Below are 26,509 nucleotides of genomic sequence, written 5' to 3' on the forward strand. Positions count from 1 at the left end.
CATCTTTGCTTACTTAAGCTCCCTGCTCACTCATCTGAAAGTGGAGATGTGCTACCTGCCTCACCAGGCTTTTTATGGTTATTAAATAAGATAATGTATGTCAGATGTTTAGCACAGTACCTGGTAGGTAATAAGAACTTAATTATTATCACAGAACAGGGATATTCTCAGCCCTGTGCTCGTTCTCACATTTGTGGTGGGATGGGGATGAGGATGAAGAGACCAGCAGTCTTCCATTGGAAGGGAGTGGTGCCATGCAGCCAGTTGTCACTGCGTGAGACTCAAGACCCAGTAGTGCCAGAACTTCAGCCTTTTCAAGAAAAAACAGAAACCTGTATTTTTAAAGATGAAATTGCCTGATTTTTAAAGTTTTTAGCAATTAATTTTAAACATATATATATATAGTTCAGTCATTAAGTCATGTTTGATTCTTTTTGACCCAGTGGACTGTAGCATGCCAGTCTCCCCTGTCTTCCACAATTTTCTGGAATTTGCTCAGATTTATGTCCATTGAGTTGGTGATGCTCTCTAACCATCTCATTCATCCTCTTGTCGAGGGCTTCTCCTTTTGCCTTCACTATTTCCCAGTCATCAGGGTCTTTTCTAGTGAGTCGGCTCTTCGCATCAAGTGGCCAGAGTATTGAAGCTTCAGCATCAGTCCTTCCAATGAATATTCAGGGTTGATTTCCTTTAGTATTGATTGATTTGACTTCTTGCAGTCCAAAGAACTCTCAAGAGTCTTAATTGGAAAGCATCAATTCTTCAGTGCTCAGCCTTCTTTATGTACTAGCTCTCCCATCCATATATGACTGCTGGGAAAACCATAGCTTTGACTATATGGACCTTGGTCTGCAAAGTGACATCTCTGCTTTCTAATATGCTATTTTAGGTTTATCATAGTTTTCCTTCCAAGGAGCAAGTGTCTTTTAATTTCCTGGCTGTGTCACAGTCCACAATGATTTTGGAGCCCAAGAAAAGAAAATCTGTCACTGCTTCCACTTTTTCCCCTTCTATTTGCCATGAAGTGATGGAACTGGATGCCGTGATCCTAAGTTTTTTTCAGTGTTGAATTTCAAGCCGGCTTTTTCACTCTCCCTTTCATCCTCATCAAGAGGTTTTTTAGTTCCTCGTCATTTTCTGCCATTGGAGTGGGATCATCTGCATATCTGAGGTTGTTGATACTTCTCCCGGCAACCTGGATTCCGCCTTGTGAGTCATCCAGCCCGGTGACTTCACATGATGTTCTCTGAATGGAAGTTAAATAACCATGGTGACCATATTCAGCCTTGTTGTACCCCTTTCCCAATTTTGAACCAGTCAGTTGTTCCATGTCTGGTTCTACCTGTTGCTTCTTGATCCTTGTACAGGTTTCTCAAGAGTTACAAAAGGTGGTCTAATACTCCCATCTCTCTAAGAATTTTCCAGTTTATTGGGATCCACACAGTCAAAGGCTTTAGCAGTCAATGAAGCAGAAGTAGATGCTTTTCTGGAACTCCCTTGCTTTCTCCATGGTCCAGCGAGTGTTGGCAGTTTGGTCTCTGGTTCCTACACCCCCTCAAAGCCCAAAGTGCACATCTGTAAGTTCTCAGTCCACATATTGGTGAAGCCTAGATTGAAGGATTTTAAGCATAACCTTGCTAATATGCGAAGTGAGCACAATTGTATGATAGTTTAAACATTCTTTGCCATTGCCCTTCTTTGGGATTGAAATGAAAACACATTTTCCAGTCCTGTGGCCACTGCTGTGGTGGTGGTAGTTTGACTCTTGCAACCCAATGGACTGGAGCCCACCAGGCTCCTCAGTCCGTGATATTTCCCAGGCAAGAATACTGGAATGGGTTGCCATTTCCTTCTCCAGGGGATCTTTTCAACCCAGGGAGCGAGCTCATGTCTCTTGCATTGCAGGAGAATTCTTTACAGCTAAGTCACCAAAGAAGCCTAGTGGCTACTGCTGAATTTTCTAAATTTGTTGGCATATTGAGTGCAGCACTTCAACAGCATCATCATTTAGGATTTGAAATAGCTCAGCTGTAATTCTGTCACCTCCGCCAGCTTTGTTCGTAGTGATGCTTCCTAAGGCCCACTTGACTTTGCACTCCAGGATATCTGGCTCTAGGTGAGTGATCATACCATCATGGTTATCCAGGTCATTAAGATCTTTTTTTTCACTTCTCCTGTTTCCTCAGCTATTTGTAAAAGTCTTCTCAGACAACCACTTTGCCTTCTTGCATTTCTTTTTCTTTGGGATGGTTTTGGTCACTGCCTACTGTACAGTGTTATGAACCTCCGTCCATAGTTCTTCAGGCACTCTGTCTACACATCTAATCAGTCCCTCGAATACACACACACACACACATCCACACACAAATACCATAGGCCAGCAGAATGATTTGTGGGCTGGTCACTGCCCTTCAGCTTTGCTGTCTAGAAGATCACAGCCCTTTTCTTGCTTCATCACACACCCTCTAAGCTCGGATGAGGAGGCTGTTTCTCCTTATTTTTACAGAGCACCTGTCCTATGTCTGGTGCTGGGGAGCATACTGGGAAGAACACCCTGTAATCTTTGCCCTCTGGCAGGGCTGACACACCAGATGCTCGGAAGCAGGGAGGAACATTTGTGTCAGAATTTGGGTTGCGTTGTAAAGAAAAGGATAAAGAAATGAAAGATTTCTGGGAACTGATAGGGAGTTTCTTTGAAGGTCTGTTAAATGAAAAAAAGTGTGAAAAGTGTAGGATACTACCTGTTGTGGAAACAAGACAGGAAAATAAGAATATTTATATGTGTTTGTTTAGTTTTTACAAGAAGAAACACAGAAAACCAAAAACAAATGGAAGTGGTTACCTGGGGAGGAGTGAGATGAAGGGACAAGGACACTTCTGAATGTACCTTTTAAATTGCATTTTGAGTTTTCAACCATGTAAATGTTTGACAGATTTAAAAAATAAATAACCCTGAAAGAGCAAACCCTAAAGTTAAGTACAGATATAAACAGAAACCTAAGGACTTCCCCGTCAGTACAGTGGTTAAGACTCCACGCTTATCCTGCAGGGGATGCAGTTTGGAGCCCTGTTCAGGGAACTAACACCCCGCATGCTACACAGCACAGCAAAAAAAGAAAAAAGAACAAAACCTAAATGTATCTCAAATTGATAGCATAAAAAACTCATCCAAAGTGACTTTCACAAATAGTTCAGTCAGTTCAGTTCAGTTCAGTTCAGTCACTCAGTTGTGTCCGACTCTTTGTGACCCCATGAATCGCAGCACGCCAGGCCTCCCTGTCCATCACCAACTCCCAGAGTTCATTCAGACTCACGTCCATCGAGTCAGTGATGCCATCTAGCCATCTCATCCTCTGTCGTCCCCTTCTCCTCCTGCCCCCAATCCCTCCCAGCATCAGAGTCTTTTCCAATGAGTCAACTCTTTGCATGACGTGGCCAAAGTACTGGAGTTTCAGCTTCAGCATCATTCCCTCCAAAGAAATCCCAGGGCTGACCTCCTTCAGAATGGACTGGTTGGATCTCCTTGCAGTCCAAGGGACTCTCAAGAGTCTTCTCCAACACCACACTTCAAAAGCATCAATTCTTCGGCACTCAGCCTTCTTCACAGTCCAACTCTCACATCCATACGTGACCACAGGAAAAACCATAGCCTTGACTAGATGAACCTTTGTTGGCAAAGTCATGTCTCTGCTTTTGAATATGCTATCTAGGTTGGTCATAACTTTCCTTCCAAGGAGTAAGTATCTTTTAATTTCATGGCTGCAGTCACCATCTGCAGTGATTTTGGAGCCCAGAAAAATAAAATCTGACACTGTTTTCCACTGTTTCCCCATCTATTTCCCATGAAGTGGTGGGACCGGATGCCATGATCTTCGTTTTCTGAATGTTGAGCTTTAAGCCAACTTTTTCACTTTCCACTTTCACTTTCATCAAGAGGCTTTTGAGTTCCTCTTCACTTTCTGCCGTAAGGGTGGTGTCATCTGTATATCTGAGGTTATTGATATTTCTCCTGGCAACCTTGATTCCAGCTTGTGTTTCTTCCAGTCCAGCGTTTCTCATGATGTACTCTGCATATGTTAAACAAGCAGGGTGACAATATACAGCCCTGACATACTCCTTTTCCTATTTAGAACCAGTCTGTTGTTCCATGTCCAGTTCTAACTGTTGCTTCCTGACCTGCATACAGGTTTCTCAAGAGGCAGGTCAGGTGGTCTGGTATTCCCATCTCTTTCAGAATTTTCCACAGTTGATTGTGATCCACACAAAGGCTTTGGCATAGTCAATAAAGCAGAAATAGATGTTTTTCTGGAACTCTCTTGCTTTTTCCATGATCCAGCGGATGTTGGCAATTTGATCTGTGGTTCCTCTGCCTTTTCTAAAACCAGCTTGAACATCAGGAAGTTCATGGTTCATGTATTGCTGAAGCCTGGCTTGGAGAATTTTGAGCATTACTTTACTAGCGTGTGAGATGAGTACAATTGTGCGGTAGTTTGAGCATTCTTTGGCACTGCCTTTCTTTGGGATTGGAATGAAAACTGCCCTTTTCCAGTCCTGTGGCCACTGCTGAGTTTTCCAAATTTGCTGGCATATTGAGTGCAGCACTTTCACAGCATCATCTTTCAGGATTTGAAATGGCTCAGCTAGAATTCCATCACCTCCAGTAGCTTTGTTCGTAGTGATGCTTTCTAAGGCCCACTTGACTTCACATTCCAGGATGTCTGGCTCTAGGTGAGTGATCATATCATCATGATTATGTGGGTTGTGAAGATCTTTTTTGTACAGTTCTGTGTATTCTTGCCACCTCTTCTTAATATCTTCTGCTTCTGTTAGGTCCATACCATTTCTGTCCTTTATCGAGCCCGTCTTTGCATGAAATGTCCCCTTGATATCTCTAATTTTCTTGAAGAGATCTCTAGTGTTTCCCATTCTGTTGTTTTCCTCTATTTCTTTGCATTGGTCGCTGAGGAAGCCTTTCTTATCTCTTCTTGCTATTCTTTGGAACTCTGCATTCAGATGCTTATATCTTTCCTTTTCTCCTTTGCTTTTTGCTTCTCTTCTTTTCACAGCTATTTGTAAGGCCTCCCCAGACAGCCGTTTTGCTTTTTTGCATTTCTTTTCCATGGGGACGGTCTTGATCCCTGTCTCCTGTACAATGTCACGAACCTCATTCCATAGTTCATCAGGCACTCTATCTATCAGATCTAGGCCCTTAAATCTATTTCTCACTTCCACTGTATAATCATAAGGGATTTGATTTAGGTCATACCTGAATGGTCTAGTGGTTTTCCCTACTTCAATTTAAGTCTGAATTTGGCAATAAGGAGGTCATGGTCTGAGCCACAGTCAGCTCCTGGTCTTGTTTTTGCTGACTGTATAGAGCTTCTCCATTTTTGGCTGCAAAGAATATAATCAATCTGATTTCGGTGTTGACCATCTGGAAATGTCTATGTGTAGAGTCTTCTCTTATGTTGTTGGAAGAGGGTGTTTGCTATGACCAGTGCATTTTCTTGGCAAAACTCTGTTAGTCTTTGCCCTGCTTCATTCCATATTCCAAGGCCAAATTTGCCTGTTACTCCAGGTGTTTTTTGACTTTCTACTTTTGCATTCCAGTCCCCTATAATGAAAAGGACATCTTTTTTGGGTGTTAGTTCTAAAAGGTCTTGTAGGTCCTAAGGAGAAAAAGAATTGCAAGGAAAGTCTAACCTCTACCTAGTTTGCTGTTACTGGGATAGTAACTCTGGAAACAATCTTTGATGTGTGAATGGAGTAGAGCAGATGATTATATTATAATAAATACATTACTGTTGTTTGTGAACAAGGTTCTCACTGTGGGAAAAGAAAGATAAAATACGGAATTGGGGAAGATGAGAGAACCCTGTAATGTTGGAGTCAAACAAGATTTCCTTGTAAACTCATAATTTCTTAATATGTCCTGGCTCTGTCCATTGAACGGCTGGGAAGCAGTGGCAGCTTCGCAACAATGAGCACCTCGCACCCAGGCTTGTTTCTACACACATTTCCTACTAAGAGGAACCAGGGCTCCTTAAAAAAATGTTTGAGTCCAAGTCTGACATAGAGAACGTACAAGGTGAGCCTGGAGTGTTTTTGTTGTTGTTGTTTTTTGTGCCAGAAAATAAGGCAGATGGTGACACTTTAAAGGACACAGGAGCTGGCTTGTAGAAGCTCCCACCAGCCAAACTGAGACAACTTTAACATTTTTTAAAAAGCAGTAATGGATTATAATGTATTTGCATTGGAGGGAAAAAATTCGTGAGTTCATAGCACTGTTTCAGAAAAGGGATAAAATGACTTTCTTTACAAGATTGCGGGCTAATAGATGTGGCCGGAACTACAGGCTTCACAGAGTGCCGTTCTGCAGCCACCAGTGTAAGTGGCTCAGGCAGGGACCTTTTGGACTGTTGCCCGCCAGGCTCCTCTGTCCATGGTATTCTCCAGGCAAGATGCACTGGAGTGAGTTGCCATGCCCTCCTCCAGGGAACCTTCCCAACCCAAGAATCAAACCTGAGTCCCCTGTGTCCCCTGCGTTGGCAGGCAGGTTCTTTGCCCACTGAGGCATCAGTCAGTCCCCAGGGAGCATCAGTGGGTAATAAAGCTGTTGTGTGGGAAGCTGTTGGACAACAGGATGGTCGTACAGTCTCAGAATAGCACTCCACCCATTTCCCACTAATTTAAGTGGGAAAATGTAGATTTACCAGTGAGAAATCTTAGGAGCACCAGCTTACCTAAGTCATCAAACCTATCCTCACCAGAAATGGGCGAGCTGTGTCACATCAGTTATCTAACACTCTTTTAAAATGTTGAATTTGAACCTAATCCTAAAGAGACAGACAAATCTATTGCAGGCCATTCAATAAAGCAACCGGCTGGAACTCTTCTGTATGTTGGTGTTAGAAGAGACCAAGAAAAGTAGGTTGGGGTGGGGGGAGGGGGTGATATTCTAGATTAAATGAATCTAAAAGCTATGAATAAATGCAGTTCTAAGATCTATGACTGGATCTTGTATTGAGGCAGTTGGAAACAACTGTATAGGAGATTAGTGAAAGAATTAGGGAAATTTGAATACAGGCTATATACGAGATAATATTATATCAAAGGTAAACTCACTGGGTGTGCTGTTGGCATTGTGGTTATATAGAATTTTAGGGGCCCAAGGAGGTATATGCTGACATAGTTAGGGGTAAAATGTCATGACATCTGCAACTCTCAAATGGGAAAAAGTGTATCATCATAAAAAAGATAAAGCAAGTGTGACAAGTGTTAATTGGTGAATCTAGATGAAGGGTATGTAAGTATTCATCATGCTGCTCATTTAACTTTAATATATAGGTTTGAGATTCTTCCCAGAAAATATTGGGGTAAAACAAATGCGAGCTGCAGTGGCCAGGGAAAGCGTCACAGAATCAGGGCCATTTGACCAGAGCCTTGAAAAGGCAGAAGTGAAGAGAAGGGATGGAGGCCATGATAAAGCAGAGGCGAGAATGAGTGCAGCGTCTTTTCAGATCCAGTAGAGGCAGGACAAAGTGAGCAATAAGAGTGAATTTGAAAGGGTGCTTGGAGCCACTTGATGAAAAGCCTTTAGTAGTAGGTGACACACATATCTGATCATATAGAGAGTAACAAGGGAAATCCTAGGTTCTTGATCTGAGGGGACCCAAAGAAATAGTGTTTGGGAAAGTTAGTCCATTGTGGTAGAATACTGGAGGCACTGGAGAGTGAAAACAAGAGCTGTTTTCTTTTTTATTTTAGTAATTTGAGGCAGTGGACATATGGCTTAAAGTGACGGATAGCAATGATAATGGAAAGGAAGGAGCAATTCTGGGAAAACGTAAAAGGACTTAGCAGTCTCTGTAACTGACTGGATAAATATGGGGCTTAATGAGAAGTTGGATCAGAAGATCTGTCTCAGTGATGCCATTTAGAGGGCCACAGATTTGGGGGAACTTCTCTGCTTTCCTGGGCTTCCTATGTTCCCATCGGATTTAGGCTGATTGGAGTCTGATCTCTGCTGCTAAAGTTTAATGGGAATGTCATCAGGAAGAGGGGGAAACCTGCATGATAGTCTTGATCTGCTGATACAAGCATTTCTTCCTCCTCTGATTCTAATTCTTCCTTTAAGCTCTAAAAGGAGGAAAAAACCCTGTACCTGTTAAAATTATGTTGTAATCCCCCTTGTCCTCCGCTGTCTCCGCCCTATGCGGTGACTTTTTTTTTTTGAGAGGAACTTTCCATGGCTGCTGAAATGACCCTTGTCTTTGCCCCAGCAGTCCTGTACAGCCACGTGCATAAACCTTGGCCTAGTGTGCCCTTAGGTATGTTGAACAGTTCACAACCCAGCCCAAATGCAAAACCAAACCAGGTTAGGTTATCAGACCGTTCCTTCTAAGCTTTAATGTGGGCATAGGAAACCAGTCTTTCACAGAGCCGAGCAGAACCAGGCAAGGAGGAAGCCCAAGCTGTCCTAGGATGGGATGGGTTTTCTTCTGAGGTAGTGAGCAGGGAGGAGTTCACGCCCATTCTGGGTAATCCAGTGGTGGGATGTGATGGATGTGGCCGAAGACACCAGACGAGCAGCTGGAAGAAAAGACCTTTAAAAGTTTATTCTGCGAATCCCTCGCTGCTGCAGGAAGTAGCTCTGCCCCTCAGCGTTTGCACTGAAGTTTCGTATATCTGCCTCATCCATTACCTGCAAGCGACTGCGTCTCACTCACTTTTGTACCCCTAGCGCCAGCGCAGTATCTAAAGCAGCACTGTCCAACAGAACTTGCTTCAGTGAAGGAACTGTTTTAATCTGCACTATTCTATAAGGTAGCCACCAGCTGAAGTACAACTGAGAAACTGAACTGTAAATTTTGTTTTAAATTTACATATCTGTGTGGCTAGTGGCTATTGTATTAAATAACAGAGGTTTGGATTCTAAGACTTTCCCTCCCCCATTTTATTGAGATCTAATTGACATATAGCACTACCTAATTTTAAGATGGACAGCATAAGGACTTGACACCCACGTATTGCAAAATAATTACCACAGGGATCTTCCCTGGTGGTCTAGTGGCTAAGACTCCATGCTGCAGATTCAGGGGGCCTGGGTTCAACCCAGGTCAGGAACTAGATCCCCATGCAGCAGCTAAGACCACCCCTCCGCACAGCCACAATTAAATAAAACGATTACCACAGTAAGTTTAGCTATCATTCATAGATTCTAGGACGTTTACTTAATGATAAGCTAAGTTGAATCTTTACCCTGGATGAGGAGGTGGAGGTCAGGGCAGGGCATGATAGACTAGAATAATTTGAAGATAGCCAGAAGTTGTAGCTTCTGGAAGTTTGCCTTCTTGTCTGGTTGACAGGTGTAGTAATGGGGAGTAGAGCAGAAGGAACATCGAGGAGGAAGGAGCAGTGTGTGCCACACATGACGTGGGGCGCAGGAGCCAGAAACCACGGCAAGTGAGAGAACAGGGAAGAGCGGGGACCAAACAGGACGGCACACTTGCCATGCCAGGCGTGGGGAGTGCTGACCGACAAGACCGCCGTGACCTGATGGACCTTACCGCCCAGAGACAGACGAACAAGCGGTCGCATTGAGTGTTCACACTGCAGTTAGGATAGGCACTGGGAGCTGCGGTTACGGTGGAGGGGCTGGCTAACTAGCGCTTCCTGTTGGCTGCTGCATCTGTGACCTTTCTCCCAGGTGCAGTGGTGAAACTCTGAAAGGTTTCAATCAGCAACAAGGTGCAGGCAAATCTGCAGTTCAGTAAGCTGGATCTACTGTACTGTGGCCAGTGGTTTTTCTTGTGAACCAACCGTCTCCAGTGTCTTGTCTGGTTTATGTCTTGTTTTGTTTTCCTTTCTTCCTCTTTTCCTGCGTCACTCTCTCCTGGGCCCCACGCTTTTCTTCTTCCTTGATGTCCTTCTGTCTCTGATCCAAAGATCAGCCAGTAAAAAGCAGTCTCACCTGTCCAGGTAAGTGGGGTGCCAGGGTGAGGGGGGAGGAACCACCCCCTTTTATATGTAAAAGTTATGTACTTGTATTGTATGTATTAGTTGAATAGTTAATACTTTCACATGACTTAGAGTTTAAACGGTAACAAATGAGAAGATAATCGAAAGGGTCCAACTCCATCCCTTTCCCCGGCAGTTTTCTCCCTCAGCGGCAGCCAGGGATATACGTTTCTTTTGTACCCTTCCAGAGAGATTTTGCATGTTTTGTATATATATGTAAACAAACATATAAGCAAATCATTTTCTTCTCTCTTACCATCTACATAATTCTGCATCATGTTTTTTCAATCAACAGTGTTTCTTGGAGACCATTCCTTGTCTTATATAAAGAGACCCCTCATTCTTTTATAGACTGAAGGCTGTGTCATTATATTGATATCCTGCAGTTTATTTAACCAGTCACCCGCCGCGAACACTTAGATTCTTTGCAGTGTTTTGCCTCCGCACAAGGGCCTCCGTGAAGACCCTTTTACGTAGTCATTTGCTGGATATGGCTAGGAGACGCCCTCTGGAGGGGCAGCAACTATTGATTAGGAACTGGCAGCTCAGACACTTTTCTAAAAAGGAGAGGCATAGTAAAGATCTGAGCTTCTCCTGTTCCTGCAAGGCCCTGTTATTAGATCTGGTTTGGTGATCCCTGGTACTTTGAGATTTTAGGGCTGTAATAGTTTCTAAGCAGGATGCCCTAAGCTGGCTGTAGAAATGGGATTGGAATATACCATCAAACAGACCCGATTTCTGTTCTCCATGGTACACATAAAATAAATGGAATCTCAGAAGCTTGGGTGATGACCATTCTACTCCGCCTTTCTAGAAAAGGGTTCAAATTGCCAGTTATCCAACAGGTGAAGTTGCCAGTTACCCGGCTAAAGGCCTGGTCAGCCTCCTAGAGACACTTGTTTTGGAGAGGGATGAGGAGCCTAAGCTAGAGTGAGGGCGAGTGTCTCTGCTCCCGCCCCTTCTGTCCTCGGCTGTGCCCTGCAGGCCTGTGTGTGTTTTTGACCCTCCCATCCTTGGCTTGCAGTCTCCTCTTCCTCGCAAATCGTTGCCTAAACTAACTAGCTGTTTGTTTTTTCCTATCTTTTTCTCGCATTCATTTTCTCCGCCGCGTCCGTTCTGTTCCATCAGCCCCATTGCAGCCTGGTAAGACCCACCACGCGTGTGTCTGTGCACACCCTGTTCTTGCTATTGTCTCTTTGTCTCCTGACTCCAGGAAGGGCTATTTCCCTTGACGCCTTGCTGGGTATTAAAGAGATCATATCTGCTCTGCCCACCTAGCATTCCAGATAGGTGGTATTGCCCGTGGTGCAGACATGGCCAGTCTCCCACCAGATGGAGCGGGGTACAGAGTGAGAGGGTCAGTCTCTTGTTACCCAAGACTCAGGGCCCCTGTCGACAGAGCTTCCTTCTGCTACGAGGGTGGTCCCTCCCTGCTCAGTTCATTGATGTGCTTTTCTTACTCTTTCTCCAGGTTAAGTAGCCTGTCTTTGGGAGATTCAGCACCTGAACGCAAGTCCCCTTCTCACCACCGCCAGCCCTCTGACACATCTGAGACAACAGGTAATCTTCTCAGGGCATCAACACATAGGCACAGAGGTGTTCACCCAGACAGACAGATCTGCATACCCTAGATACAAGACGACTTAGCCTTTATATTGAGCTCGTAATGTGCACGAGGCATTGTGTTACGTGTTTTTACCGATTATCTTATTCAGTCCTTTTATCAGTGGTAGAAAGTATCCCTCTTTTACAGATGAGGGAGCTGAGACACAGAGTGGTTAAAAAATTTTCCAAGTGTGCAAACTTGTAAGAGACAAAACCAGGACCTGAAACCAGTGGGGTTGTAGCTGGAGCTCGTGCTTTCTCCGTTACAGGAAACAGTATCTAATACACGCCCACAGTGTACAGGATCTCATACGTGCCCACAGGGATGGAGTCTGAGGGCAGTTACAGCCTGGCTTTCTTTTTCCCTACGTTCTGTGTGTGATTGTGGCAGAAGGGGTTTTCTCTAGTCATTTATCCTTCCCTGCATTTTGGCACAGGCCAGCCCTCAGTTGCCCCCATGAGTTATCCATCTCTGCAGAGGCAACACGCACTGGTGACCCACCTTCTGTATTCACTGAACGTGATTTAATGGAAAACTTCCAGGGTCACTTAGGCTTCGGTCCCGGGGTTGCTTCTCTGAGATATTAGTCTTCAGCCTGGCGTTGGCCAGCCCCCTTTTTTGTCCAGTCCCACTCAAACAAGCCTAAAAAGAGAAACATGTGCAAGAGAGACAACCACCTCCACACCTCAAGAAGGGAATTTCTTGTGTAGAATACAGAGTAGGTGACAGGGTTTTGTCGATTGCTGAGAAAGGCTTGCATTGCAAGAGTGTGTTTGGACAGGCTGTCGAGGGAATCCGGAAAGGCTCTCTGGAGGAAGAACCACACTAGGGCTCTGCTTGTTTGGCCCTGGCTTGTGTGCCCTGACTTCGCAGTGACAGACCCAGCTGAAGCCGCTTGTCCTCCGCCCTCTCGCCAGGTCTGGTCCAGCGCTGCGTCATCATCCAGAGGGACCAGCATGGCTTCGGCTTCACGGTCAGCGGGGACCGCGTCGTCCTGGTGCAGTCTGTGCGGCCTGGTGAGTGCTGCGTCTCCCCCGCCAGCAGTGGACAGTTCTTAGAAGGTCACCGTGGGTGTGACCGTGCCATAGGACTGGAGAACTTGCATGTGCTTTTACTAGAGGCCTGGGCGTCCTGTGGCATGCATGGTTCATTCTAGAATTGGTTCCCTGGGCACATCTGGGGATGCCTCCACAATACTAAGCATTTCTAGGGCTCACATTCTGGGCTTGATTTCCCTGTTGGAATTGTGAAAAAGGCAAAATAGCCCTCAGGTCATCAGGCAGGTGCCTGATTGCCCTCCAGGGGAGCTCCTTGTCCCAGGTTGGAAGATGCCATGGAGAAATCGAAGACCCACTTTCTTCTTCCCGCCTTCACATGACCTCGCTCCAAGCACAGATGGTTACTGTGCTGCAGCATTCACAGTTGAGGCAGACATTCTGTTCCAGATATCTATGCAGATACAATTACACTAAGTAATAAATGACTGAAAGATGTATGTTGGACAGTACACAAGAAGAAGGGTTACTTGGAAGGTTGTGTTGAGCTAGTTTGTTCGAAGCATAGTATCTCCCTTCTTATTAGTTTGGGGGGCCTTCTTAGAAGAAAATTGGATTTCAGGAGTAGTTTGAAAGATGGCCATAGAGAACACGTTGACGAGATGGGAGTTTGGTGGGAAGCGAGTAGCGAGTGGGAGGGCATTGTAAGCAAATCAGTTGTATATGGAAAAGCTTCAGGTATTTCAGAGCTCTGTAATGTCCGGTGGTAGAATCACTGTTGTTAAGTGACCCAGATTGAAAACTAGGAGCAGGAAGGAGATGGGAGTGGCGAAGAATATGAGGCAAGTATCTCTAAAAAGAGTGAACCTCATTGTAGCAAATGGGATTGGTCCTGGCAGCATGGTACATCCCAAGCAGGAAAAAGAGTACAAGGAAAGGGGTAGGTAACTGGCCAGCATTTTCCTACTAAGTAGAGTGCAAAATGGAAAGGATATGTGCTTTACTTAACTTTGGAAGAAATATTTGGAATTTATTTATGTGAAAGGTGAAAAGAGAATTTCAAATTCATGACCAAAATGAGGTATGTGGGCCATACGAGCATATAAATAATTAGCACTCCTTATGTTTGGGAGTTAACTTTTATCAGGGGGAGGTTTGCTTTTCATATCCTAGGGTAGAACTCTGAAAAGAAACTTCTTCTTTGCTTCTGTATTCTCTCGAGGTTCCTGGACTCGGGTGAGAGAGCGAGTGGGACTGCCAGTAACTTGTACTTTGCCTCTGTGATCTCTTTGATACAGAATGTATGAGGATCCCCTCCAGTGAATTATGAGTTCAGGGCTCCTCCAATTTTTACCCGCCTCTTAGGCCTGAGCAGAGTCAGACTCAGAGAGGAAAGAACAAAAGGATGGCTTGCAGTGAAATATGAGTTTTGGAAAATATGTGTATGAATGTGTATTTTGGGCAGGAGAGAGGAAGAGACATCATTTGGATTGGCATCGAAATCACAAGAGTAACACCGCAGTTGTTATTATCTTTTCCAGATTGTAGGCTTCTCAGGTCACTGTTTCTCCAAGTGCAGTCTGTGCTCTGCTCCATTAGAATCACCTGGGCCCTTAGGACGATTGAAATCCTCATTCCAGGGCCCAAGTCCTGAAGCACTGGACCACCCTCTGACGAGGGGGCCAAGGAATGTGCTTTCTGACAAAGTCTTCTGGTGATTCTCGTGCTTACTGAAGTCTATAACTTCTTCTCTAATTCCTTTACTCTGGAAAGTTTAAATTTTTTTTAATCACTAAGTTATTAGTGTTTCATGCATTCAGGCAAAATCACTCTTCCCCTCCACCTTTAATTTCTAGATGACAGTGTAAAAGAGAGTTTTCAAGCTAGTACTTTTCCCACAAATAGCACACTTTAGATTGGGTAGTCTGGATCCCAATACTAAAAAGCCAAATTGGAATGTAGTCATCACTGTAATTTCTCTTTTTGGACTAGAAACATATAGATGTACTTTGTGGGAGTTTTGTTTTGATCAGACGAATGCAATTTACGGATTTAATGATCATCGGGGTAAATTTACAAAAATCATAGTTTTTATGCTTCTCATGAAGCATAAGTGTTTCCTGTGCTTTCTGAGTACTACTTAACTCATTTAAAACTACATTTTGCCCTCCATATCCGTGAGTTTCGAATCTGAGAATTCTACATCCATAGATTCAACCAACTGCAGCCCAGAATTTCCATCTGCAGTTAGTTCAATCAAATGTGAACCCGGAAGGTATTGTACTATGCCGTTTTAAGTAAGGCACTTGAGCACGTGCAGGAGGTCCTAGAATTAATCCCCAGTGGATACCCAGGGACGACTATACATGGTGGTCAGAACCGCTGCGGCTGCAGAACCATTTTTTTAACAGAAAATAAAGCAGTGATCATTATCTTCCTTAATGCTAGGAATACCCACAATGTCTTTTATGAACCTCTCAGGGCTTAGGGACCAGGATTTGAAAACTCTTGTTGCAATTCTTTTCTCATACCGTATATTCCTCTTAATAATTACTTCAACAGTTATTTAATACAGTAAACTCGTTCTTCCCACTGGATAATAGAAATAAACTCTTATTTGACCTTGGAACATATCCAGACACATTCACATAAAGCACACATTGCTCTCCCCGGAGTCCGGCCCTGCCTCTCTGCCAGTGTGGCCTGGCGCTCAGAGAAGTCTGCTTCTGAGCCAGGTGGCGAAAAGAACAGGAGATGGGACCTCAGACAGTCCAGTCTAGCTCAAAGGTAGTTGTGGCCCTGGAGCAGAATAGGATATATACCCAGCATGTGAAATACTTAACACAGAGATGAGAAGAGATTTGAGGGGGAAGGTGATCTGGCAGGTTCATGAGTGGAGACTCAGTGACCTCTGGAAAGGTGGTGGGTCTTCAGTGACCTCTGGAAGGTGGTGGGTCTTCACTGACCAGGCCTTCTGCTTCCTCACAGGAGGTGCAGCCATGAAAGCCGGTGTGAAAGAAGGTGACCGGATCATCAAAGTGAGTGAAGTTCCCTCCCTGAGTGACAACCCCCCTCCCCCGCCGGCGGGGACGGGGAGTGCAGGGTCACTTGTGGCCTTGGCCCCTCCTGTACACTTCCGTTTTCATAGCATCTGTCATCAGCCACTGACCAGGAGGGTGGCACAATGACAGAGAATACCATGACAGAGAATGGGGACTAAGATAGCTGGGTTCCGTATTCTAGGCCCTTCTTGACTGTGACTAAGATCTATAACAGGTTTTACTATACTAAAGAGCCCTGATAAATGGCTCCCTAAAGAAGTGGCTTTGACCTAAGAAAATGATCCCCTAGGCTTCCACTGCCATTACTCAGTCATGTCATTTGTCCCCCAACAGGTGAATGGCACCATGGTGACCAATAGCTCACACCTGGAGGTGGTGAAGCTCATCAAATGTGAGTTGGAAAGAGGTGGCAATGAAAGAAAGTCAGGGAGCAGATGCACGGGGGGCACAGGGGGAAGCAGGCCTGTTGACCCAGCAGGGTTCCTCTGTAGACGCGGGAGGTGGCTAAAGTCTTTAATCTTGGCCTGATCATCGTAGACTGCCACGGTTCCCTCCTGTCATTTCAGGTGGAGACGCTATTAATCTCTCATCCGACACGTTTATTTTTCTACCCATCTTTGCACTACCTTTTAGATCATGTTCTACTAAGACCAGGTCTCACTCAAATACCACTCACTCCCCTCTCCCAATCCTGGGAAACAAGGGACTGAGTGAGCAGCTCCCAAGTAGTTGTGGGTGGGGTTTTGGTTGAGGCCTCTGCCTGAGGAAAGGGAAGGAAAGGAGCCTTGTGCTGGTGTAGGATGGAAGGACAGGAATTAGAGAACAGGTGGGGCATTAACCGTGAGGAGAACTTTACCTGCAGAATTATAAGCTTAATGGAAGGAGAGGGGAGAACTGCCTCCTTTGTGCCTGAGTGTCTGCTGTTGCAAACAGCACCACTTGAGCAGCCCTCTGTTTGTCTTCCTCCAGCTGGGGCCTATGTTGCTCTCACCCTCCTGGGCTCTTCGCCCTCATCCGTTGGTGTCTCTGGGCCCCAGCAGGACCCAGCCCCAGCAGGAGCTCCCCGAGTCACCCCAGTGGTCCCCCCACCGCCACCTCCTCCACCTCTGCCACCTCCACAGCGCATCACAGGACCCAGACCTCTGCAGGTAATGGTCCCCCTGCTCCTCTCCTCATTCTGGTGTCCCTTTGAAGAGCTGCCCATTGGAATGGAACCAGGTTAAATCGAATGGCATGCCAGTAGGAAGAGACAAGAAAAAGAACTATATGAAGGCCATCAAAAAAGTGGAACAAAATGAGAACTACATTAAAAGGGCGTTTCGTGCTGTAGTGTCCTCTTCCATGTAAGTGCATATGCGGTTTATCAGGTAGCAGCGTGCAGTGTTTCCTGTGTGCGTGCAGGACTCTAAGGAGGCCCTTTGAGAGTGTTCCTCTCCATCAGGGTGAGGGTGCACACCTCCAGGCATGGTCAGAGGAGTCTGTAAAGACTGTTAACAGTCACTGTTGCAAAGATGTGGAATAAGTCAAGGAGTAAAGGAGAGGCTTCCTGGGGGAAAAGAAGGCCTGGAGGAATGAAATATGGAGCCCAGTCTATAGGGGAGAGAGTCAGGAAAGAGCAAGACTAGTAGGGGGAGAACCCAAGGACCAGGATAACCTGTGTGAGGAGTTAAAAAAGGACTAGAGGCAGAGAGTAATAGGGAACAGGATTTTCCGATTGGAAAGAAGACTGACCTACAAGTCCTGGAAGACTTTAGAGAGCAATTTGATACCAGATGTGAAAAATAAGATTTTATGTTTATTGAGCTCCAGTGAGATAGTAAGTGTTGTTCAAAACATTCTTACCACCCAGGCTGTCACGTCATAGCTTTCCTTGCCTGGGACTCACCTGGAGGAGGAGAATAAAGCTACTAATTGGGCCCCAACTCTCACCACTGTCATGTTTTCCACTCTTAGGATCCCGAATTTCAAAAACATGCCACCCAGATCCTTAGGAATATGCTGAGACAGGAGGAAAAGGAATTACAGGTAAGGTCACTGCTGAGGGTAGACTGGCCATTGCCTTCATGAGATAATACTTTATCAAAGCAATCTACCAAAGTGTACAACTTAATTTGCAGGTCATATGCTATCACAGGAAAACCTTAATGTCAAACCTCAGGACCTCTAAAGAATTGTCACAGGCCAGTGGAATTTGTTAAAGCAGAATTTGACTGATGCAGAGAGATTTCCAGGCATGGGCAATGATGTGCAGGGAGAACAAGAAGTTTAATTTGGCTGGAAGGAAACGACCAGATTCCAATAATAGCTGTGGCTTACAGCGAGCTCCTGGCCCCTCATTTCAGTTCTATTGTGCCCACTGTATGTAAACCATTGCTTTAATTCCTAAAAGATTTGATACTTCTTGCCCTCAACATGTTTACAATCTCATGGGGAAAATTCATATTACAGTAGGAAAGAGAGTGGGAGGGACAAGGAAGAGAGCAGATTATTATTATTAATTAATAATGGGAGATGTAAGGGAAACTTCACTGAGAAGATTGTATTTCAGCTGGGCCTGGAAGAGTAGGGCTTCAGTAAGCAAAAGAGATGGGGAAGAGAATGGACAGCATAGCTCCAAGGCACCAAGACATGAAAATATACTCATTTACTTAACAAACATTAAGTTCCTACTGTGTGCCTCGATACTGTGTGTGCCGCAGTGGAGCTGGGGACAGGTGCTAGGAACGAAGGTTACAGTGGTTATAAAGATAAGTGAGCTATGAACCTTTCCTTTAAGGAGTTTATAATCTAGTAGAATATCAATGGATGGATGAAGGAAGAGTTGCACTGCAGTATAATAAGTGCTGATACTGATGTCATAGAGTAATCAAGACGGTGTGGTACTGATATAAGGATAGGCCTGTAAATCAGTGAAATAGAATTCAGAGTCCAGAGATTAACCCAGACATCTGTGGTCAGTTGGTTTTTTAAAAAGTGTCAAGATAGTTCAGTGAAGAAAGAACAGTCTTTTCAACAGATGGTTCTGGGACAGCAGGATATCTGTGCAAAGAATGAGTTTGGATTCTTTCTTCACACAGTAAATAAATTTAAACACATTAATAAAATTTAAGTCAAAATGGATCAAAGACTTAAATACAAGAGTTAAAACTATTTTTAAGAACTATAAAACTCTTAGTAGAAAACATGGTATTTATTCCTTGATAAACCGCTTGGACTAGATGGTGGTTTCCCCCCTGTGACACCAAAAGCATAAATAACCAAAAAAAAGAAAAGATAAACCAGACTTAATCAGTAAACACATGAAAAGATGCTCAGTATTATTAGTCATTAGAAAGAGGCCAACCAATGCTTTGAGATACCACCGCACACCCACTTGGATGGCCAGAGCCAAAATAACAGCTGTTGGTGAAAATGCGGAGAAATTGGAGAAATGTTTGTTTATATTTTGTCTACATATTCACTATCCTACTCTACTCCCACTGTTAATGTGAAAATGCAAAATGGTGCAGCCAATTCTTCAAAATATTAAACACAGAAATATGATCTGTCAACTCCATGAACCTAAGTATATACACAAGAGAGTTAAAGGCATAGAACCTCTTATGTGAACATTCATAATAGCATTTATTAATTGCATAATAGCCAAAAGGTGGAAACCACTCAGATTCTCATTAACTGATGTGTAAATGAACAAAATATGTTCTCTCCATAAAATGGGATATTATTCAGCCATATAAAAGAGAGAGGGACTGATGCATGCTTTGATACGGAAGAATCCTGAAAACGTACCAAGTGAGAGAAGCCAGACACCAAAGGCCACATATTGTATGATTCCATTTACGTGCAAGTCCAGAAGAGGTAAATCCATAAAAACAGAAAATAAATTAGTGGTTGCCAGGAGATGGAGGAAGGGAGAAACTGGGAGTGACTGCTTTCTTGTAGGGTTGAAGGAAGTGTTCTGAAATTAGATAGTGGAGATGTTTGTACAGCTCTGTGCATATACTAAAAATCACTGAATTATATACTTTAAAATGGTGAATTTATGAGAATTATATGTCGATAATAATTTTTACATTATTTAAATTATAGAAAGAAGGAATAATTAATTATACAATGATCAGAGAAAGTTCATAAGACGACATTTCAGTTGGGCTCAGTCTGTTTCACTCTGGAAAGTGCTTTGGGCCTTCAGTAACATGATGAGCTTGAAGTTTATTCTGAAAGCAGTTGGAATTGATCCAAGGGTTTGAGTAGTGGAGTGATCATATCTTCAAAACAGTGTTCTTTAGAAAAGTGTAGTAAGTGAATTGACACATAAGGAAACCTTCTCCGAGGCTGTTACATACAGTACGTAAGAAATTTATCAACTAGAAGGGAGAAGTAAAGGAGAAGAAAGAAAAGACAGCCCCAAGTTTGGGTGCCTGGATAGATGGTGACGCCATTGATGAAGTGAGAGAGAGGCGAGGAGAAGGATTTAGGGGAAAGAAATGACGGTCAGCTTTGGATGGACCGAGTTTAAAGCAGCCATGGGAGGTTCAGGTGAAAAGACCATCCTCCAGGCACATGGAGATAACAAGGATGAACCTCAGAAAAAAAGATTGGATTTTGAAATATTGATAGAGATCTGAGTAGCCTCAGCATACAGGTGGCAGTTGAAATTGGGAACTAGATGATATCACCAAGGACAGAGAAGAGGAGAGAGCTGAGGGTGGAATTTCAGAGCTTCTGTGCTTCTGTGACACACTGCATCAACCTCTAAACAGTTGCTGCTGTATTTGTATTTTATTATTTGTTTGTTCTCCTCTATTGGACTGAGTTCCTGAAGGCCAGGACCATGCCTGTGTTGGCATATTCCTCCTGCACAGCTGGCACGGGGCCTGGTGTGTGTCAGCTCTCTGTAGAGGTTTACAGAGCTGAAGGCTCACCTAGATTTAAGAGAGGAGTCAGGGGTAAAGATGCGGGAGGGAGGGAGGGGTGCGACCCAAGTCAGTGTCAAGATGAGAAGTCAGAAGCGGGCAACATTTTGAGGAGGTGGGTATTTAAAGAGCTCTGGAGAGATGAGGACTAAGAAGAAGCCATGGATTTCAGAAGAGTGTGGTGATGGGAGGAACTAAACTGTATGCTGGTGGGCAACTAGAAGACTAAGAAGCCTGGGCTCTACATAGAGACTCCTGCTTGGAAGCATGTTGGCTGTGAAAGGAGGGAGAAGAGAGTGAGGCGGTGGCTTGAAGACTTATCAGAGTTGATGGAAGGTTTTGTGTAGTAGTTTGTTTCATTTTAGGACAGGAAGCTTGAGCTTTTTTATAGGGTGAAGGGAAGGAGCCATTAGAATGAGGAAACTTTGAGGATATGTAAATGATGCCCAAGAGGAGCCCGAGGCTGTTGGAGGCCCTAACCCTGTACAGGGATTAGACGGAGTTTCTCTTCTAGGGCAGAGGGTAAGGGTAGCTGCGATGCTTTGAAATGGAGTGAAGTTGGGAACATTCTTATCAGATGATACTATCTGCAGAGACTAAGAGGAGGGCTGAGGGCTTGAGAGGCATGGAGAAGATGAAACAGTAAGTATGAGGGGTCGTGGGGAGCTTCCAGATGAGTATGGAGAAAATGTGCACTTAATGTCTATGTAACTATTTAACCCACCAGCTTCACTGAGCATTTCCTATTGTAGTAAAATAATAATAGCTGCCGTGAATTCAGTCAAGTAGTTAGGCACCGGACCTTGTGCTCAGCACTTTACATACATAAGCTCATTCATAGCCTCCATCCATGCCCAGAGGCAGGTACCACGTCTCCATTTGATCTATGAGGACGTAGTCAAGCTTGCCCAGGTCTACACAGCTAGTGAGCAGAGGTGCCAGCGTTCAGAGGCAGGCCTCCCTGACTGCAAAGCCCAAGCTGTGTGCTAAAAGGATGCTAGAGAAGTGTCAGTGGTTCCCAGCTTCAGGGCTGGGGTACGGGGTGCTGGCTTCCTTGGTCCACGCTTCTTCGTCTCAACTCCTGTGGTTCTCGCTGTGTGTATGTCTCCTCCTTAGCATTTTCTGTGTGTGCTGGTCTGGCCAGTCACTTAAATATCTGCCTTTTGAGTTGCAGTCAAGGAAGACCTCATTTAGCATGTAGGCCTTAATGGTCAGGTCAGGAGCGGCCTTTGTGTCCTGTCTTCTCTGCCATTGCCTCCTGTGGTCTGTTCTCACCACATGTACCTCTTCTTGCTCCTGCGTGATGGTGAAATGACACACACCTCCTCAGAGGCAGCGATCTCCTTTCTCTCCCCTTTGTTTCGGGATAACTGCCTACTCTCCCCACTGGTGAGTCGTCCATTCTCTACTAACCTCTCCTCTGCCTTTTCCCCTCCTCCTTGTCCTCCTCGCCCCCCGCCCACCCCACCCCCAGCGTATCTGTGAGGTGTATAGCCGGAACCCCGCCAGCCTGCTGGAAGAGCAGATCGAAGGCGCCCGGCGGCGAGTCACTCAGTTACAGCTGAAGATCCAGCAGGAGACTGGTGGCTTAGTGGTGAGTGACGGCAGGCTTAGCTCCAGGAAGGGCTCCTGCAGGCGGATGGAGGGGAGTGTGAGGGAGCAGCCTAGGACGGAGGCTTCCCGAGTCACACAGGCCCCCGGGGCTGAGTCAGTGTGCGCGCAGTGTCAGAGGCCAGCAGGGCTTCACTTAGCGCCGCAGAGACTGAGCACTGTCCTGACACTTGGGACCCCATGCAAAGGGATAGCCTGTTTCTTGCCCTCCAGCAGCTTATAGTTGCAATGGAAATGGAAAGAAATATGCAGTAAATCAGACTGTCAGCTTTAATTTGCTGATTATCCATCCCCTGCTGGGTAGTTGCCTCATAGCGGATATATATTCCAACACTAATCTTACTCATTATTCATCTGGTAGCTTTTCCTATCACCTCGCCCTCCAGTAATAGGTCTTCTCAAAGTAACGCGAGCACTTTTAAAAGTCAGCCTAAGTAAAGGGACCCCAGGCAGTTGAGAGGGATCTGTAGCGGCAGCTAACCACACTGTGCAGGAAATCCTAGGGAGGAGACCCTTCTTTATCTGTCCTAGTCAGGGACTTGACGCTTCATTAGTACCTTACTTCTGTCCATCAGGCCTTCATTCTTTGGGTAAATAAGAAGTAACTCTCCGAACACTTTAAGATCTCCAAGAACAATATTTGCCAAAATCAATAGAAATTATTTGAGGATTATCCATTTTCTTTTTCAGACCATCCAGATCAAACAAGTCTGGGAAACGCAAGCTAAACAAATTTAAACTTTTACTTTCTGGAGAATTTCTCAGTATCACATGGTTGATAGAAGCTCAGGTTTAGGATTTATACCATCTGGATTCACCTCCTAGCTATAGTGCTCACCAGCTTTAAGACTCTTGGGCAAGTGACTCAGTGATTCCCTGGAAGGGGACTTCCTGACAGTCCAGTGGTTAAGAGTTCACTTCCCAATGCAGCGAGGGTACAGGTTCAACCCCAGGTCAGGGAGTTAAAATCCCACATGCCCCGTGGCCAAAAAACCAAAACATGAAACAGAAGCACTACTGTAACAAATTCAATAAAAGCTTTAAAAAATAAAAATAATAATCTCTGGGAGCCTTGGTGTCCTCATGTATGAAATGGAGATAACGGCAGGATCTGCCTGATGGCGTTACTGTCAAAATTAAAGGGTGCCCTCAGGACGGGGCCCGTGTGTGTCTGCTACTGCCGCTGCCTCTGTGCTCGTGTGCTGTGTAAGCGATGGGTCTGAAACACTCAGCTTGGAATCTGGGGGTCTGAGCGTCAACCCTTGCTTTATAGTTTACCTGCTGTGTAGCTTGGGCAAGTTACTTAAGATCTCTGGGCTTCTGTTTGCTCATTTATAACATGTGAGTACTATACCTGCCTCCAAGTTGTTTTAAAAATAAATAAATAAATGAGATATAGACAAGAGTGCTTCATAAACAGTAAAGCGTTAGCAACATTATTCCCTCCACAGTGGCTGGTCAGCCTCAGGCCAATGCCTGTCAGTCTTCAAAGATGTTTAGAGGCAGAGCTTTGCATCTGCAGGAGCTTTTCATACTCCTTGATGGTTCGGAAGTTCTTTCAGTGACGAGCCCAACTGAGGCAGTAGATGCTTTGAGGTCCAGGGTGAGAAATCAAGTAAGTTTTTAGAATTTTACCACCAGTAAAGCTCCCTTTCACCATTAGGGGTCACCATTCACCTTAAATTGTACAAATGAAGCACTAGCTCTTCTAACTGGGCATTTGTAAGGCAATGAAGCAGAAGAGGCCACTAATTGTAAGCAGATGTTATCTGCTGAGACTGAGGGAAGGGTTGATTGGAGGAAAACAGTAGGGGGAGAGGTTCACAGCATCTGCCCTCCCTTCGGACCTCTCTTCTTTTTAGGACATACTCCCAGTATATGGTGACACCAGCCAGAGATCATCGGAAGGTGAGTCCCCTCAGCACCCCTTTTTTCTCTGGCACATCTCTAGTTCACACTTCTTATCTATCGTCCCCTCCCCTTGGGGCAAATTCAGGGGGCGGAATACAGTCCCTGCCTCCAAGAAATAAAGTAATAAGAGAAAGCAGTCCAAGTGACAGGGAAACGAATGTATAACCCATAGCCCTGGATATATAAGTGCCGGGGAGATGCTAGAATGATGGTGGTCTAGACAACAGCATGCCTGCCAGCACCTGGCAGCTCGGAGCCCAAGAGATGCTGTCATAAGAAGAAATGGATGGGAACCAAAAGAGGGTAGGGATGAGCTAAGGGCTAGGACTTGTTGGGAGGTAGAGCTATGGAGGATTATTCTGGAAGGTGACATGGCCTGGGCACAGGTGTGCGGATAGGTGAAAGCTAAGTGTCGAAAGTCTCGGGAGAGCTAAAGGGAAACTGGGAAAGACAGGCCAGTGGCAGCTTCGCCCTCCTGCCCTGGGCACAGGTTCCCGGAATAAAGGCCCTTCTCTCCCCCAGGCCACAGCTCCTTCCTTACCATGTAAACTCTTTCCTTCCCAGGCCGACTCTCTCTGGATTCCCAGGAAGGGGATAGTGGCTTGGACTCCGGCACAGAACGCTTTCCTTCCCTCAGTGAGGTGAGTGCTAAGGCGGGGATTGGGGAGCCCCGTTTAAACCACGCGTTCGGTGTTCCTTTTCTGGGCATCGATAGGTTCTCTGCTCACCACATGCACCGAGGCGTCTAGCGTGTTGTCCGGGCCCTCTGCTGTAGTTTTAGTTCCAAGGGTTTTAGTTCGGGTCAGATGCATCCTATCTGCAAGATCATCAATCCTGGCTTCTGTTTTATCATAGTCAACTCTGTTATATAGAGTCAAGTGGAGAGAGAGGCTGTAGCATTAATCGTAGCAAGCCTTGTGTCAGTGTGAGAGAGCAGAGACAGAAATTCTGTACAACAGTGACTGGACCAAAAACACATCTCCACCTGGCTACAGATAGCATCATCTTAGGGTGATACAGCAAATCCGGCCTAATCGGAAGTGGCAGCTTCTCTTTCTTAGTCATAGATATTTTACTTGAACAGCTTGTCTTCTCTGGAGTAGTCAGAAGAGCTTACGGCTTTGGCCTCAAAGGTGGTCTTCTAGGTGTTCTCAGCCTGCATATATTAATTGCAGATATGAACTGGGAATATAAAAATTAGAGTGAATGAAAGAAGTCATAACAGTGTTATCAAAATATTTACTTAGCTTAATGAAATAAGTAATTGAAAACATGTTTAAAACCTGATTTTAAATAATGGTTGGAATTTTATTTCTTTACTGCTCTGCCCGTTTGTGGGAATATGATGAATGTACATGGAAGGCTCAGTATGTCGGAAAGACACCAAGGGCGAGGAGGGTCCTCAGTAATCCACAGCAGACATCCCCCTGCGGGCTCCACTCCTGGAAGCAGGGGTGCCTAGCGGGCAGTGGGGTGAGGCTGCCTCGGGAAGGCTGCATTGCTAACTATCCGATCTTCGGCAAGTCCTGGAGCCCCTCCAAGTCTTAGTTTCTTTGTGCGGGAAGTGGGAGGAATAAGAGCTTCTACCTCCGAGGGCTGTTGTAGGCATCAAATGAGGTAACACACACCCGAGGGCTAGTGTAATGCCAGGCACAGAGTAAGTACTACATTTTTATTAGCCGATGAGCAGAGCCCTGGGGATCTTCTGGGTGAGTTTCTGTCTCACGGAGTCCTCTGTTCCTGTAGTCCTTGGTGAATCGGAACTCGGTCCTGTCAGACGCTGGGCTGGACAGTCCTCGCACCTCGCCTGTGACCATGGCCCGGCTGGCACAGCGCCACCGGCGGCAGGGTTCTGACGCACCAGTTCCCCCCAGCAGCGACCAGGTGGGTGACCAGAGCCACGCTGGGCTTTCTCCTTTCCCTCTTTTCAGAACTGGGCTCCCCACACATGGCCTTGGATGATCAGACTGAAGCCTGTTTAGAGGTAGACACTGACTGAAGGACAGATAGTGAAGGAAGAACCTGGTATAAATACATACACGGGAGAATGGCTCTCTTGAGTTTTTGTATTCACTGAAGAGTCAGTGAATACATCTGTAGGGAAATGATGTCCAAGGAGCAGATTGCTGCTCTTTATTTTATTGTCTGTATAGAAGAGGAAATAGATTTGTTCAGTGTTTCTCCAGAATAGTAATTTTCAACCTTCTGTTTCTTTAGCAAAGTTCCTTTCTTGAGCAAAATCTTATTATTTGGCACCCTGATGTAGAAAACACAGTAAACTCACTACCTGGACCTTTTCCTAATCCACCACCCAACTTTGGCCCCCGACCTCAGGAGTACTTCTCTGGAGCCCTAAGGTTCTCCAAAACCTGATTTGAAAGCTACTAC

The 26,509-nt window shown here is 45.1% G+C and overlaps 1 protein-coding gene across 8 annotated transcripts in view; it reads left to right on the forward strand.

Moving 5' to 3' along the window:
* ARHGEF11 (Rho guanine nucleotide exchange factor 11) overlaps nt 1–26,509 on the forward strand; it is a 116,304-nt gene that overhangs the window by 58,698 nt on the left and 31,097 nt on the right. For 4 of the 8 annotated variants that reach the window (XM_061402923.1, XM_061402931.1, XM_061402941.1 and 1 more), the window contains exons 2-13: nt 9,949–9,981; nt 11,149–11,163; nt 11,492–11,580; nt 12,544–12,642; nt 15,610–15,659; nt 16,017–16,074; nt 16,653–16,831; nt 17,637–17,708; nt 22,074–22,193; nt 24,073–24,118; nt 24,686–24,762; nt 25,868–26,005. In XM_061402923.1, the coding sequence (XP_061258907.1) occupies nt 9,949–9,981; nt 11,149–11,163; nt 11,492–11,580; nt 12,544–12,642; nt 15,610–15,659; nt 16,017–16,074; nt 16,653–16,831; nt 17,637–17,708; nt 22,074–22,193; nt 24,073–24,118; nt 24,686–24,762; nt 25,868–26,005 (976 nt within the window). The remainder of the gene's footprint in view (nt 1–9,948; nt 9,982–11,148; nt 11,164–11,491; nt 11,581–12,543; nt 12,643–15,609; nt 15,660–16,016; nt 16,075–16,652; nt 16,832–17,636; nt 17,709–22,073; nt 22,194–24,072; nt 24,119–24,685; nt 24,763–25,867; nt 26,006–26,509) is intronic. The other 4 variants (XM_061402979.1, XM_061402988.1, XM_061402960.1 and 1 more) reach the window with 3 other exon arrangements.

This window comes from Bos javanicus, chromosome 3 (genome assembly GCF_032452875.1).
Source record: "Bos javanicus breed banteng chromosome 3, ARS-OSU_banteng_1.0, whole genome shotgun sequence".
Classification (NCBI taxonomy): domain Eukaryota; kingdom Metazoa; phylum Chordata; class Mammalia; order Artiodactyla; family Bovidae; genus Bos; species Bos javanicus.